Below are 16,837 nucleotides of genomic sequence, written 5' to 3' on the forward strand. Positions count from 1 at the left end.
GAAGTCAAGTTTTTGTGTGTAGAAGACATGGTGTTCTAATAAAGCTCAGCCAATAGTCCACATGTTGTGTGACAAACAGTGGGGGTAATCAGGTGTGTGCTCATTTGGGGCTTTGCCAGCATACAACATTGTAATTTAATTTAGATGAAATAAAGGGTGAAAATGATGCATTAAATGAGCAAGGAAGAGTAGTAGTAATTGTCATTGGCATTGAAGGCCCCAATTAATTGTGTTCCGCAACTCTTCCACTTTCCCATCATTAATCAAATTCGAACAATTAATTTCCATTTTCCCTCCCACCATTAATATCGCAATAATGTTTAGTTCATAAATAAATATCCTCTTATATTTCCCGTAGCGCTCTCCATTCAATCACAAACAGTGAATCCAAACCCCCCAATCCCCTCTCTCTCTCCTTTCCCCTCTGCCTCCCTCTATAAAGCTCCAAATATGGCCGCCCAAGTGAGTAGTCTTATTCGAGTTCTCGCCGGCTACGAGGACCAAGATAACCGGACCGCCCTCGAGGAATCAACGCCTCTCACTACTCGTGATTTGCTCGGTCAATCTTCCAACCTCGCTGACTCTCAGGAACTGGACCTCGATTTGCAGGTTCCCTCCGGCTGGGAAAAGCGCCTCGACTTGAAGGTTTCTTCAATTTCATCCCTTTTCAACTTACAAAATCTCAACACCTCCTTCATTTTGTAGCAACTCTTCGTTAAATCTTCCAATTCAAGATTTTTTTTTATTCAATTCAGAAGTTGGGGTGGGAACTATTTTATTGCACTTGTGGGCGTGGCCTATGTTCTTGGATGCTCTGCGATTACTGTAGCTTTTTTTTTTTTTTATATTTTTCCTCTGATTTTAATGACATTCATTGCGGCTCTTTATTTTTATTTTTTAAAAGAGTTCTTGGTGTTTGTACTCGCCTGATTAATTATCCCCACCCTGACCCTATTCAATTACCACCCCCTCTCCTCTGAAATCATTGGGTTTTATTTATTTATTTATTTAAAGAAAAAGAATTCCTCTGTTCGTGTTTGCAGTCGGGAAAAGTTTACATACAGAGAAGTCAAACTCCAGATTCTCCTCTGAATTCAGATTCCAAACAACGCCAAATGAAGAATCAAACAGAATCCAAATCCCAGGACTTGAATTTCCCCCCATCTCCTTCAAAACGAACCTTAAATCTCTTCAATGAAACCAGCTTGGGTTTGAATTTGACGTCGTCGACCAATTACGCCAGCGTTTGCACTCTGGATAAGGTCAAATCTGCTTTAGAAAGGGCCGACAAGGAGCTGATTAAAAAACGGTCTACGGTTTGGAAGTCGCCGTCCTCCCCCTCGGCGGCGAAGGAAATTCAAGAAGAAGAGGCGGCGGAAAGTAGAAAGTCGGCGGCGCCGATGGCGGTGGGTTGTCCTGGATGTCTATCTTATGTATTGGTGACGAAAAACAACCCAAGATGTCCTCGATGCAATTCTGTTGTTCCATTGGCGAGCATGAAGAAACCTCGAATCGACCTAAACATATCCATATAAAAATGGTCGGGAATGGTTCATCATGAATGAAGATATAAAATGAAGAAATTTGGGGCATGGTTCTGTTGTTGCGGGGGTACATGTAAAATGAACATATTTACACCAAAAATATTATGCCTTCCATGGTTCAATTTGTTGTTTTTCTCAGGCTCTTTCAATTTTTGTTGTGTTTGACCATTTTTTAATAAATTTTATTTGGATATAAAAGTAAAGTTGAATATGGGATATTTTGGGTTAAAAAAAAAGGAAAAAAAAAGTGCGCATTTATAGAGGTTGCGTAGTAAAAACGTTTAGAAGGGCAGTGGGTGGAGAAGGTGGGTTTAATCTTAAATGGTTGCTTGCTGCATTAATATATTTAATGGACACTTAAAGTTTGTCATAGTTTGCCACCTACGTTTTTATACCCCCACATTTATTGCTCTCTCTCTCTCTCTCTCTCTCTCTCTCTCTCTCTCTCTCTCTCTCTCTTATTTTTCTTCTTTCGAATTAAATTCGTATTATTGTTGGATTACTACTCAATTAATTTTCATTAATCACGCCTTTCGTCTCTGAGGCTTTCCTGCCCTAATTTCAATCTTAAAACTTTGTTGTTAATTAATCCACAAGTAATGTCATAGGATTATGGATTTATTATGATCTATGTGCGACTTTTATGAACCTTGCATCGCAGTTATTACTATTAAATTCCGCAACCATACTTTTTTTTTTAATTTATTTTAAACTTTCTCGGCAAGGAAATCAACGTCAACACCCCATTAATGCCCATAACTTCATGAATTCAATCAATGCTTGATTATTTCAATAATTAAATCATAATACATCTTTATTATTATTATTAAGATGCAAAATTACTCCATTGCTGCAATAAAGATGAATAAATAATATAATCCATTTGTTTTCCATCTTTTATCCCACGCCTACAACATAAATAAAAATGCTGTCAGTGTGGAATAATTGTGAGATATTTTAAATAAAGATGAGGTATAGTTGGAACAAGGTAAGAACCATATGTTTGGGTTTTAAAATTTAATGTTGAAAGAAATGGGAAGAATGTTAGGCAAGAGTATGTAACTCCTTCTCTTAGGCCACCCTTATCTTTTGTTATTGTATTTATCACATGATATTACAAAGAAAAGAAAAAAAAAAAAGATGGAAAATAAATAATCAAATAATCGTGAAAGGATCCCTTAATTTTGTAAAATAGCATTCAATCGCCCACAGGCATTGAATGAGGAGTTTTAAATTTTGGGTTAATTTGGGTTTGCCACCTACGCCCCTACACTACCACACATTGCATTCTTTTTCTTTTCTTAATTTCTTTTTCAATTCAAAATAAAATCCATAATAGCAACATGTGTTTTGCATTTGTATTTGAGTGGGGAAAATATCCAAATACCATGTAATATGTGTTTCAGTCACATATTATAAATTGAAAATATTATATCTTCAACCACTCCCTCAATTTTTAGGGTTTTATTGAAAAAAGAAAAAGAAAAAGAAGAAGAAAAAGAAAAAGAAAAAGAAAAAGAAAATAGTATTGCATAAACTTTCTTTTAATCAAGTATTGGTGTCGTTTTCATATTTATGAAGTTTGTTCAACTAAATAAACACGCAGCATTTATTAACAACACCAGAATTTAATGTTCCGAATTGACAATTACGAGAATCGCTTCAAACCTTCTTTCCCAACATTAATTAATTCATGATTGGACCCTTTCTTTTGCTTTTTTATACTTCCATCTTGCATTATAAATTTCTTTACTTTCTTCAAATGATTTTTTTTCTTTTTTTATTTATCTTTCCATGAGGTTTTCTGGTGCTTGAAATGGAATGAAGTTACTTAGCAAAACAATTTCTGAAATAAAGATCAGTTCAAACCATCACATGACTGCCAATTGCATCTTCATATTCCATCGAGGTTTGAATTCTCATACTTGCTCATTTTTTTGTTTTTTTGTAGCATATAATCATGCTTTCTTGTAGAAGTTTCTGCCTTGATGAGAACACGTTGAACCTAAGTTTTTACTTCCCATGTGATTGTTAGACAAAGAAACATCACTGCTTTTTTTCAAAATGTTGAGGATTATTTGGAGGAGAATCACACTTTCGGGAAAATTATAAGTTTACAAGTAAGGAACACCATCATCATTGGTTTAATGCATTTTGAAAAAAACCAAAAATCCTCCAGTATCGAACAAAGAAGTTGTAAACCACGAAGGTGTAGTCAAAGTGACTCAAATGTCGAACAAAGGGTGTACTTTGTTCGAGGGTCCAAAGAAGGAGTCGAGCCTCGATTAAAGGGAGGATGTTTGAGGATTCCAGAGAAAGAGGCCTCAGGGGAGACTCTATGGTGTACTTTGTTTGAGGGGCCGTCTTCTATAATATTTGCTCCCCCATCTTCTAAAGATGTTTCATCAAAAACTATATCTCTGAAGGTGTAGCATATTCTACTTGTTGTCGAGATTCTTCAGTATCATTCGTCTCCTTGCTAATCATGCCTCTTTGATTATTCTCTTGATCATCAAACTTACCAAGAATCTCATCACGTGTGAGAAGGACCTCATCAGCCTCTTGCTTAAGCAAGTTTTTCATGGAGCTTGCTTGGATATTTATTACCTGTATGACTTGAAGTCTCATCTCCTCCAATATGTCCACTCTCTTTGACAATCTCCAAATCCTTGTGCGTGAGTTAACACCTTGATCATCCACACTAACTAGATTCGGCAATAAGATAAAGTTTTTGTTTGTGCTTCGTCAACCAAAAATATGGTAGATTCAACTTACTGATTTGAGTAAAAAACGTGAGAAAAGAAAATAAGGAAAACAGCCTACTTTTATTTTAACCTTGATGATACAACTTGATGTCGGCCAACTAAATCTGCCACTTCCTGTAAACATGGCCCAGAGGCCAACCAAAAATATGGTAATCCATGTATGTCAAATGGTGAAAAGGTCAAAAGAAAAAGATTCAACAGTAAAAAAACGCGAGAAAACTAAATAAAGAAAAAGACTTTTATTTTATCTAACAGCAGAAAAGAAAGATAACATAGTAAAGTGGAGCAAAAAACAGAAGAAAATAGAGAATCGTGAGGAATCAGTCATTTGCAGGGGAATGAAGGAAGACAAAGTTTAGTGAAGAGGTCTAACTGTTGCCTATTATTATTTTTTTCTTTTGTCATTTGATGAGACATCTTTTTAGTTGGTAATTGCTGAAGGTTTGTGATGTTTCTCATAGGTTACTGCTTCTCTTGCTCCAGATGTAATGAAGCAAAGAGAGATGCAGTCAGATACACTTTCTTCTGTATGTGAAACATATTTCCGGATCTTAAGCTATACAATGCAGTCGTTAATATCTAGGTAAGTTGCAGTCGTTAATGTCTAGGTAAGTTGCAGTCGTTAGTTGAATTTTTTTTTTTTCACCATTTGACATACATGTCTACATTGCCATATTTTTAGTTGTAGACATACGCAAATTAGTTAGCTGACCATTTGACATACCCGATTACATGTCAGGGGAGTGGCCCAGATTTAATTGGCTATTTGAGCCATTTTTATAGTAGAATAGTTATTTAAATAAGTCTGAGAAACAAATAACCGTGTTTTTCAGTCAAATCCCAAAGGTTCCGAAGGTTCCGTATTCTTCCTCTTATTTTATTCAGCGCTTTTCTATTTTTCTTCTCCCAAAAATTCCTTCCACAATTTTTCTTTGTCAAGATTTTCTCACCAGCCAAGTTCATCTACTGTGAGATATATTGTGAAGAAGCCAAGTCTATCAAAAATTAAGTTGAATAGCTCAATTGATTAAAATGAATTATCTAAGAGGCTTGCTACGGTGGTGATAATTCTTCTGAGGAACAGTCACAATGTTTGACCGTCTCTGAGCGTTTTCAGTGTTGCATTGTGGCATTTAAGTAATGAGGGAAATCCTGGATGCTTTGAATGTTGATCTACGAGACTTTTTTTTGTTCAGCTATACAATATTGTACTTGAGTACAGGTCTGGGAGATTAGTGTGGAACTCTGAAACAGCGTACTAATTACTGGTTCCTCTAAAACCAAGCCTCGTTAGTGCTTGTTCCAAGCATTTGTTTTAATATTTATGCTCTTCATTACAACAAGTTATATGATAATCTCATCTTTTTGAAAAATCACTGATGGTGCTTTGGGGTCCTTACTATGAAGCAATTTCAATTCCCTGTTACATGTATATCCTCATAATTTATCACCAAGGGTGGGCCAATACCTACAATTTCTACTTGTCTGCTATCTTTTTCCTTTTATCATTTCTATTATTTTTCAAATGGGTGACAGGTAACATTCAAGTTTCACTCAGAGATCATGGTGAAGTACTAGTGAAAGCTTTGAAGATAATGTTGTGCGTAGCATGACATGCAAAAGGCAGCTGCATTTATTAAGCATTTGGCTACTTCCTCATTATGTTTTGGATCCGCAGAGTCGTTGGCAGGTATCAGAAGCTTCTGAAATCCTTTTAGTTATGAAAAATGCTATCATGATTCGTACTGTTGTTTGACCAAGAACATGTTATGTATGGACTATCTACAGTCCTGGTCCCCGTAAACATCTACTTGATATGCAGAAATATCAGCAATATGCCTCTGATCCAAAATTGAGTGACTCCCTTGCTTCTGTCCTTTGGGAACTTAATCTTCTGTGGGAAGCATTATCATCCAGATGTCTCAACTATGGCTGCTAGCATATCAAGCATGAATAGTACTCAAAATCAAGTATATACATCTCCACTGTTTCTCCCCAACAGGCATGCAGAGACTTGTCAATGGAACAGGAGTCTTTTATCCCACAATTTAACGTCAGGAAAGTTAACAAGATGAAACTAGCTACGGAATCTTCCCGGCAACATGACTTGTTGCAGACCCTCCAAATTTTTTGATATTTGTCATAGTTCTAAATTTGGGTTCAATTGGTATTCGCAGCAACATGACTTCAGTTAAAACGTATACGCAAGAAGCAGTCTTTGGAACTTGAGCTTGAGCAGGTGAAGAAGAATTTTCAGCAGATAGATATCTATTTGTATTTGTAGTTCATGCTTCATCCATTGGATCAAAATAGAAATTGATAGATATTATTGATTGAGACTGTGTAGATGACAACCAACCGAAATAAAAGTCGTCCTAATTTTGTCTTATGGCACCGAGTCTTCACCTAAGGATTGTCTTCAAGCATACACACAACTCATTAAATAGATCGTCCAACCAACAGCAACAGCAACAGCAACAGCAACAGCATGTCAATCAATTCCCGACTTTAATTTTTTTTTTTTAATAATGTTGAGCTAACTTTCTTCCCTAGAAAAGCCATAAATTTGTGGTTTAAATATATGGAAGAAAATAAATGTAAGACATGTGAGTCTCTACAGAATCCACATGGGGTTTCTGTGTAGTATTTGCCTGTTCTCTCGGATCTTGGAAGATCGTTTCGCTGTTGAACTATACCATTTTCCTCGCCATGAATTCCTTGGCCTTCACGAAATTGAGGGAGACAAATATACTCGTTTCTTGGATCTAGATGATACGTGAACCAGCCAGTAATTTTTAAATTTCAAAGATTAATCAAAAATAAATTTCAAATTGTACAGTACACCCGCCATGTGAGACAACAGCGCAAATCAAGGGATTTCATTTTGAAACTATAATAAGTATCCGTGATTTTATTGGCAGTTTTTTCCCTCATAATTATTCAACATATTATATTTATAATCACTTTGGTGGCTTCCAATCATTTTCTCTCTATCAATTCCCTTTGCTTGTTAAGGTGACTTGTTTGGAAGCTAAGCACGCTTACATTATTTGTGCCCCAATCCAATAATGCCCTCTCCTCTCCTCTCTTCTACATTATTTTTGTTACCATCGATGTGACTCCTCATCCAATTATGCATTTTCTCCAACTCTCTCTCACACTCTTTTGCTTATTCTTTAATCCATCATATATTGTAATACAAGTGTACAAGATTATGTGTGTGAATGCAGAGAATATATGGGGTTTTTAATTCTTTAATTTGACCTCCAACAATCTTCGATATTATTCTTTTCAAATATGTGTATATGTGTGAATCCATGGCTTATAATATAATTTTGATGACCATTTATTCATCACATCATATATTAAACACTTTGTATAGTTTGACCCACTACAACTTTCTTCACATAAAATGTTTGATAATGAATAATTTATGAAAGCTATTTGGGTGGCTCTTTGGTCATCTTATGGTTGTAAACAATTGGTGTTGATCGGGGATAATTTGAGACGTTGAATGATTAAATTATGCGAGATTGATAATAAAATCTCCATAACTTTTAAGTTGAGTCCTTTCTAACTACCAATTAGAATAGTTACTACTTTTCAAATTTAATTGACACGATCCTAATCATCTAGTTAGTAAATCATTGATCCATTTTTATAATAAAATTATAGTTTAAATAGTTGGGGGCATGGAAGCATATTGACTTAGGAAGTTGAACAAATAAAAATGGTCGAACTAAATGGTCCAAGTGAACCAAGCTGAATTGGGTTAACTAAACTCAAGTTTAAATTGCGGATAGTTGGGCATCTTGGTTGGTGGATAAATGCAAATTGCATTAATTATGGGTAAAGTTTGGAGAGTGGGCGAAGAGTTCCATAAATGAATAATTAGAATTAAGAAGATACATAATGGGCGATCAAAATCAAAAGAGTGATGGGCGATCAAACCAGCACTGAAAGACAAACTGAAAAGGACGATCCTCCTTCCCTCCCACCACACATTTTATAATATTTCAACTAACTCAAACAATAATTGTGAGCCCCAAGATTTTTAATGGATTGATGTCACAACAATCTCAAAACCTATTATCGCCTATTGTAAGGAAATTAATGAAATTAGAATGTTAGAAACACAATATTCTTGTAGATTCTGATGACACGGAAAGGATATTTTTAAGGAAGGATGTCATTTTAGTTGGGTAAATTTCAATTCTCAAGCACGATATCTACAAGAATATTGATTACTAATTTATCAGGTAACTTGTAGCCCCAATCGCAGATTTTTCTTGAACAATCCCCCATTCTCCGGCAATGTGCCGGAGACTGGATCTCTCTCTTAATTTTAGCGAATATTACTTCGCCTCTGCTTCCTTTCCTTTTGTTTGCTTGTTTTATGCCACAAATTGTTGAATAAGATCCTTCGATGTCCTCGATTTTGGCGAATCCAGAAGGCAATGAAAACTAAAAATCTAATGAGAATTGCAATTTAGGTTTCCTCTTCGTTAGTTTTGATCACCACCAAACTACAACATCCACCCGAAATCTTGGAGTTTAGGGATGAAAAATGGTCAAGATCCCCAGTCCAGTTCAACAGCGTTAGGATTGAGAAGAGAAGGGCGATGTAAGAAATACAAAAAACGAAGTTCACTGATTGGTCACGAAATTCGGGTGAAGAAGCTGTGTCCGTAACAGGAGAATGTAGTAATATCCTCGTGGATTTACATCGGAAGGAGAAAAAGAAGCTAAGAATTGTTGTCCTGGATCACTCTCTTTGATATACTAGTCATCTATGAGAAACAAAAATCAGAAAAGTATATACAGAAAAATGAAGAACAATCTCTCTAAAAAAAATACAAGAGAGGAAAAAGGTCCGTCCGTCTCGGGCGTTTATGAGTCGATAGAGAGATTTGAAAGAAGATCCTGAAGACGGCGAGAATCGTAATCACCGACACTGAGAGCCTCGAGAACGCGCTCAAAGAGAAGAACATGACAGGGAATGTGTAGAACGCCTTTCTGTTCGTAACCGTACTCTTGGGCGGATTTATCGAGGAGCTCGACGAAAACAGGGTGGTTTAGGAGTTGAGCGCTCACGACGAACCGTTCCATCTCTTTGCCAACGTAAACGGGAACGTGGCCTTGCGGCACGGTGGAGGAACGGAGAATACAGGATCGGCGGAGCTTGGTGGGAGAGCCGGAGCGGAGAAGACAGTACTGAGAGGAATCGGCAACGCGAGAAAGTCGGCGAATCAACTGCTTCATGATGATTGATGAAGAATAGAAACAGAGAGAAAAGGGAATTGAGATTTGAATATGAATGAATTTGAGGGAATTGGTGAGTTTGATTTGAAGAAGATGAAAGAGAGTTTGATTTGAAGAAGATGAAAGAGAGTTTGATTTGAAGAAGATGAAAGAGAGTTTGAAGATGGAGGGAAGAAAGGAAAATATATATATAGAAGTGAAGAGGAGGTGTGAGCTTGGAGATTGGAGGCATTATATTAAAATTGAAAAAAGAAAAAGGTGGAGGAGAAGAGAGAGATGGATGGTGGGGGAGGTACAGGTAAGAGTACTTGGCCGGTACAATCACTCACGCCACCTTCCCTCCTCTCATTATTAATTATTATTATTATTATTATTATTATTATTTTTTCATGTAATAATTTATTTAATTGAGTTCTTATAGAAAAAGAAATTAATTTTAGACATGGGATAAACTATGTGAAAAACTAGCAATCACTCTTTTTTTCTATAAATAATATACATACATTTTCAATTATACATCATTTATGGATTTTAATAATTGAGTTGATACATTTGAGGTACATGTGAAATTTTTAGAGCAATAAAGACAATTAGAAAGGAAAAAGAAAAAAAAAAAAAAAAAAAAAAAAAAAAAAAAANTTTGTTGGATGAAGGAAACAACTAATGACTACCAATTGTATGAACACAACTCAAGGTTAATTTATAATTAGTATTTAAAGAAAATAGAATTATTAAGGGTATGCTTGCCAACGAGGCAGTAGACGATGTTAGATAGTTTGGAATATAAATTTGTGGATAAGAGCAGTTCATTATATTTGTAGTTTGAATTTATTTGTAGTTTGAATTTATTTGTAGTTTGAATTTGAGTGGGAAAAAGATGATAATATTATTTACCTAAAAAGGGCAAAAAGAAAGAAAAATAAATAAATCAAAAGGAGAAGGCAGAGAAAATGGATGATCCAAAAGCCTTGTGCTTTCGGACGTGGGCAACAATGACTGTTATCCCAAAAAGTAAAATAACAAATAAAAAATAAATAAAGCTTGGGTTCGTGAGAGTGGTACGGAATTGAGTGCTAAAAAAAGAAGAAGAAAAAAAAAAAAAAAAAAAAAAAAAAAAAAAAAAAAAAAAAAAAAAAAAAAAAAAAAAAAAAAAAAAAAAAAAAAAAAAAAGGCAAAGCATAAAGTATAAGGTGATTCGTAAATGAACATAGGGCTTTTTGGTAGTGGCATTACACAGCAGAGGCACAAAATGATGACCAGGAAATCCACATGCCCAAGGCAGCCTACCTAAGACCCTTCTTCCTTTTCTTTACCCTCTCTTTCTGGTCCTTGAAAGTGACCGTTTATGGTTTATTATTATTATTATTATTGAGAATCAAGAACTCTCAACTGGAGATGCTGTTGAGTGGCGTGGACGGAGTGTTGGGACTTAAAAAGACCAACTTCAAGGAAGACTAAGATGAAACCAAACTGATTCTACCTTTAATAATAATCTGAGATGGGTGGAGCCCGGCTTGGTTGCTTGCTGGGAATCTGATTCTACCTTGTATAATTTGCTTCTTCTCTCCCGATTCCCCGGAGGAGTTCAACACATAAAAAACTGTAATCAAGATATCAGAAAAAAGGTTACTCTTTTTTTATGTGTTGCCCGCAAACAAGAGCTTCAGCTGGAATGCCCGCAAAAACTACCCTGCATTACCTCAACGCAGTCATGTTAGTTATTATGTACACAGTTTCAGGCATAGAATTGAGTCCACTCATACAAATCTTACTACTTCAGCTATTATTCAGAGTTATAGTACCATAATACCAAAAATAATGGACAACTGTTTGGATCCTTCTCCAAAGGAGGGAACTAATTAACGTGATCACCTCACAAATGAACTACCATCCAAACGTCCTTCCACAGGGTTGCTTCCCATTTTTTCATTCCAAAACACAAATTTCCTGCCAACTAAATTCAAATTAAAAACACTCAGTAGTACAGAAACAAACACTTCTGTCACACCCCAAAATTCAAGACTCGAAAAGAGATGAGCAATAAGATTTTACGGAAAATATTTAGCAATCAAGAAGAAAGAGTTTCCATCAAAACAAATGTTCATACACCATATAAATTTCATAAGAGAAGGTTATGGGGTACAAAACGTATGATGTAACTATGCATGACTGTACAGACTCCTAAACACCTCGGGTCACTCCTCTGTGGCTTCCCAACTCCCGGAAAAAAAAAAAAAAAAAATAGTGTAGAAATGGATGAGTATAGGAATACACCGTCAACAACCTATTTGTAGGCTCTTTTTGCATCCTTACCCAGTATTCACAGGCTTTATTTTGGGCTCTAGGAAGTATGGTCTAAGCTCCAATGCTTTTTGAACAGTTGGGTTCTCGCCTATCCAAGTCGGTTTCTAAACTAAAGCGCACCCTTAGGGGTTTTTCCAATCCTTCTTTTCTATAACTTACGTGGCTTACCTTATTTATGCAGTGAATGATCAGTGTTCTATGCTGAGGCACGACCTCACAAGTAAAGCTGAGGTTAGTATGACTGGATTTGAATATGTAAAACTCTCTAAACATCATCCGTGGAGGTTAGCTGACAACCCTCCCACGGGACCATACCACCACTAAAATTGGGGGATTGCGATCCCCTATGTGCCGGTCAGCTATTGGGTCAACCTATGTGGTCCCACGCTCCCCCGCTCAGGGACGGGTATACGGCCCAGAGGTCCCATTCAAGAGACCCTAGCTATCTCCACTAGGTCGAGGCACGAATCACACTACCCTATCCGGCTAAGCCTAGCTCGACGATTCTAGTATCAAAGTAGAGCCTCGACGCTACGGTATTGGAGTAGAGAAGGAAGTGGAGGTTATGGTGACACCGTTCACACTACTCAAGCCCGGCGAGCTACCTCGATCGTCCATGGTCACTGTGGTGTCCTACTAGATTTTCTAGGGCAGGTCTTGATGGCTTAGACACGAATTCACTCATCTCCAGGGTTCTCGCCCAAGACCTCTCAAAGCTATCGTGGTCTGAAATACTGGGGCACGGGCCCACTGGCCACCTTTTGTGATCCTAATTGCACCGTCTCATGGAGGCATCCTGTTATAGATCTTTGTCTAGCCCGATTAGTCTTTTGTGCCCTACTCTAGGCTCGTTGTTTCTTCCTATTCTCAACCTAACCTCAACAGGAAAGAAAATACAGGCAATCACACACTAGAGTTAATATGCAACCGTTCATGCAATATCTGTTGAGGATTATTGAGAGTGAGTCCCACATTGGTTAATTTAGTAGAAGATCATGGGTTTATAAGTGAGGAATACTATCTCCATTGGTATGAGGCCTTTTGGAGAAGCCCAAAGCAAAGCCACGAGAGCTTATGCTCAAAGTGGACAATATCATACTATTGTGGAGAGTCGTGATTCCTAACATAGTATCGAAGCCATGCCCTAAACTTAACCATGTCAATAGAATTCTCAAATATTGAACAAAGAATTGTGAGCCTCGAAGGTGTAGTCAAAAGTGACTACTTAACCATGTCAATAGAATTCTCAAATATTGAACAAAGAATTGTGAGCCTCGAAGGTGTAGTCAAAAGTGGACAATATCATACTATTGTGGAGAGTCGTGATTCCTAACATAGTATCAAAGTCATGCCCTAAACTTAAGTGATTTGTAATGACCCAGATCCACCGCTAGCAGATATTGTCCTCTTTGGGCTTCCCTTTTCGGGCTTCCCCTGCGTCTGCTATGACCCAGATCCACCGCTAGCAGATATTGTCCTCTTTGGGCTTCCCTTTTCGGGCTTCCCCTGCGTCTGCTAGGGGAAGGTTTCCACACCCTTATAAATGGTGGTTTGTTCTTCTCCCCAACCAATGTGGGACATCACAATCCACCCCCCTTTGGGGCCCAGCGTCCTTGGTTTGTTCTCCTCCCCAACCAATGTGGGACATCACAATCCACCCCCCTTTGGGGCCCAGCGTCCTTACTGGCACACCGCCTCATGTCTACCCTCCTTCAGGGAACAGCGAGAAGGCCAGCACATCGTCCGGTGACTGGCTCTGATACCATTTGTAACGACCCAACACGCATGCTCAAAGGAGAAATAAGTGATTCCTAACAATATCAACACGCATGCTCAACGGAGAAATAAGTGATTCCTAACAATATCAACACGCATGCTCAAAGGAGAAATAAGATTCATCTTCACCCGGAGCGCAGACTTCACAAAATTCCCTTCCACTGGTCCATTAATGGTTTAATAGCATGCATGCTTATCCAAACAAATCCTATAAGTACTACTCGTGAAAAATCTAAATGGTTACTTACATGGTTGATACATGTCTTTCCAAGCTTGATCTTCTTACCAAAGAAGGTTCCAAAGTTATGAAATTTTCTTGATGGGGTCCTAATTCACATAAGAACAAAGTCAGTATCGAAATTAGAGCGAAAAACTAGCAAACGGAGGAATTTGGAGAACTCATGCACGCTGCACGCGTCGGGCACGTGCTCTGGAGGTCGCTACGCCGAAGCTTTGTGCAGTCGCGGGTCAGGAACGATCGGGTTGGATGTGGTCGGGGTCGTTCGCATTTAGATTGCATGGCGTCGGGTCACGTGTGGTTCTTTGGGTCGAAAACAGGCTGACCTGGATCCACGCGTCTGACGCGTGTCGACTAGCGGGCTGGATGTGTTTCTCTAGCCATCTTCTGCCACATGACACCCACGGGCTCCGCTGCCCTCCTCCATGTGTTGGACGACGAGTGGCGGTTCTCTTCTCTCTCCCTGTGTGTTACGATTTTCCAGGTGTTAGAATTTCGTGTTCAAACCATTTTCTTCGAATTTTTGTAACTTAATGCAAACAACTGGGATCGACTTGGTTTCTTCACCAAAGTCGTAGAGTTTTAGTCCACCTACGTCGATGTATTTTTCTTAGAATTTTTACTTAACCTCATGATGAAAGACGTTCGAAGTGACGAAAAACTCATTTTTATATTTTCTTGACTGAATCACCCGAACTCCGATTGCAATCTGACTTCCGTCCGATTTTCTAAGAAACCTATGCGAATCCTCTTTTAGTTCATCGCTTCACATATTCAAGACCTATTTCTGAAGAAATTCTTCTAATCTATAAAAAACCATAACGAAAAGGCCATAACCGAGGAGTTTTTGGTTTTCTTGATGGGAAAGAGTGACTCCACCACCCAAATTTGGAGTTTTCTTGGCTTGGGCCAACCTCCAATGGCGGATTTGGGGCGGTTTTTGGCTTCCTCTTTCTTCTCCCTTCTAAAACCCTAGCCTCCTTCTCTCTTTTCTTTTTATTCTGCCCTTCCAAACTGATATGAACCAAAAGACATCAATCATACAATATACTTCAACGAAGATGTGAAAAGATATTGAAATTATCAAAAGATATTTCAATTCATGCATTATTTACCTAGTGGCTAATTACCACCCTAAAGTATAGTTAATTATGGTCATAAAGTAAGAAAGTTACCCCTCTTGAAAAGCTTCATGGAAGGTTGAGAGTTTTCATTTTGAGGCTATATAATGTCATATGTCATCTTTGTAAGATAGGCTTGGAAAATATAATAAAAGAAGGCTTTGTGCTTTCTTGAGCGCATGACTAAGTTTATTTGCAATTCTACCTAGTTTAGGTAAAGGGAGTGATCTAGTTGGTTGTTTCTTGCTTGTGGGGTGATCGAATCTCAAACAAGTGTTCTTGCCTTAAGATATCTGATCCACAAAAATCATTCAAGCTAGACATGATCGATCTTGCTTGTGGAGTGATTTGAATCTCGAACAACTGTTCTTGCCGTGAGATATTCGATCAACAAGGTAATCTGAATCTTACTCCCCTTGTAGTGATTCCATACCCTTTTTTGAATCTTACTCCCCTTGTAGTGATTCCATACCATTTGGTATCAGAGCCCTTGTGCTGATTCCATATCATTTGGTATTAGAGCTTTCCCTTGGGCTGATTCCATATTAGGGGACAAAATGACCATCTTGTCCCTAGGTTGACTTTGACCGTTTTTTTTTCTTCTTCTTTCTCCACAACTATCCTGAGCATGTTTTCCCTTCTTCAACGACTTGAGTTTCGGTCTCCTTGGCCTACAATAAAATCTTGTAATTTTTTTTTTTTTTTTTTTTAATCATAAGGAGGGAAGCAATGGAGCGCTTGTACCTATCAAGCTCGGGTGTTACAACTTCACATTTAGCCGTCCAAATTATGAGATAAGTTGTTCATCAGCCGCAAACTATTGGAAGTCTAACTCTACTCTCAAATCGATTTTATATTTTTTAGCATATTTTCCACCCTGCTCTGATCTATTATTGAGTTTATCTTAATCGTATTCCTATCCCTTACCTACAAAGCCATCTGCTTGATGTAGAACCCACATGAATATCTCGGTGCAAAATATTTTCAGTTACCACCATTTCAATAGCTAAGGACAAAAAAACCTCCATCTATCTGATATCGTCCACTTTAGACAAGTCTTCATGATTTTGTTTTTTTGTTCTGCCCAAATGGATTATGGAGATACTTGTTCTAACTTAAATATCTAGATCCCTCCCTTTCGTAGCCAATATGGGACTTTGTTTTGCATTCCTAACATTCAAGACCATGGTTTGAAATGCATATGAAAGGATTGCTTACCTGCCCTGGTATATCCCCACTTCCATAGCAACAATTGCATCCAAAATCACTCCACAAATTGAGCTACCCACGAGGTAAGCTGCAATAGGGTACAAGGAACTTTTATCAACATAAATGCATGAACTACTTTTCCAAGTAAATAGCATATGAATAATTGGTAGAAATTACCAGAGTTGTACATGATTCAATATTAGTAGAGCATATCAATCAGCCATGTCCAGCTTCATGTACAAGGACTCAACCGCTTATATGGTGGCCAATAGCTTGATATTTGAGCGAGACAAGTACTACCAAGGAGGATAAAGTCCAAAAATGGCAGCCCCGGCAGTGCCAACAGGTTTGGCCTAATATCTATGTCCTGGCAGAGAAGAAATGATGCTCCACCAAGAAAAGAAATCAAAGCATAACGAAAGCTGCCTGAAAGACCCCACTTCTTTGGATCAACTTGGACACTGGAATAACACGGGGGATAAGGAAAATTTAAGTAAGTCATAAGTTGAGTATGAATAATAGATCCATTCGAAAACATAAGCGTTGGCAAAATTGTGCCAATGTGCCTGCATTTTCCAAAATGAAATAAATTCACATGGCAGAGACAGTAAAAGGGGG

At 37.7% G+C, this 16,837-nt stretch overlaps 2 protein-coding genes and 2 long non-coding RNA genes across 11 annotated transcripts in view; 2 read left to right on the forward strand and 2 right to left on the reverse strand.

The window, feature by feature from the left end:
- Positions 1-361: 361 nt before the first annotated feature.
- LOC111792561 lies at positions 362-1,679 on the forward strand. Its single transcript, XM_023674068.1, has 2 exons — positions 362-645; positions 1,044-1,679. Exons 1-2 carry the CDS (start codon positions 451-453, stop codon positions 1,533-1,535), a joined length of 687 nt encoding a protein of 228 aa, XP_023529836.1. The 5' UTR covers positions 362-450; the 3' UTR covers positions 1,536-1,679.
- A 1,694-nt stretch (positions 1,680-3,373) lies between these two features.
- On the forward strand, positions 3,374-6,684 carry LOC111792562. Of its 4 annotated transcripts, none has more exons than XR_002814817.1 (4): positions 3,374-3,453; positions 4,771-4,892; positions 5,846-5,999; positions 6,098-6,684. It is a non-coding gene; the product is annotated as an uncharacterized LOC111792562 (long non-coding RNA). The 4 variants fall into 4 exon arrangements; XR_002814818.1 differs by having other exon boundaries at positions 6,132-6,684; XR_002814815.1 differs by having other exon boundaries at positions 5,846-6,684.
- A 2,103-nt stretch (positions 6,685-8,787) lies between these two features.
- LOC111793618 (auxin-responsive protein SAUR71-like) lies at positions 8,788-9,724 on the reverse strand. The gene has a single exon (XM_023675576.1). It carries the CDS (start codon positions 9,569-9,571, stop codon positions 9,200-9,202), a length of 372 nt encoding a protein of 123 aa, XP_023531344.1. The 5' UTR covers positions 9,572-9,724; the 3' UTR covers positions 8,788-9,199.
- A 1,026-nt stretch (positions 9,725-10,750) lies between these two features.
- LOC111792134 overlaps positions 10,751-16,837 on the reverse strand; it is a 6,798-nt gene continuing 711 nt past the window's right edge. Inside the window, exons 2-5 of one of the 5 annotated variants that reach the window (XR_002814738.1) lie at positions 16,397-16,680; positions 16,229-16,307; positions 13,900-14,352; positions 10,751-11,261 (exon numbers count right to left, since the gene is read on the reverse strand). This is a non-coding gene — a long non-coding RNA (uncharacterized LOC111792134). Of the gene's footprint in view, positions 11,526-13,899; positions 14,353-16,228; positions 16,308-16,396; positions 16,681-16,837 lie in introns of all 5 variants that reach the window. The other 4 variants (XR_002814736.1, XR_002814739.1, XR_002814737.1 and 1 more) reach the window with 4 other exon arrangements.

This window comes from Cucurbita pepo, chromosome LG04 (genome assembly GCF_002806865.2).
Source record: "Cucurbita pepo subsp. pepo cultivar mu-cu-16 chromosome LG04, ASM280686v2, whole genome shotgun sequence".
NCBI classification, from domain to species: domain Eukaryota; kingdom Viridiplantae; phylum Streptophyta; class Magnoliopsida; order Cucurbitales; family Cucurbitaceae; genus Cucurbita; species Cucurbita pepo.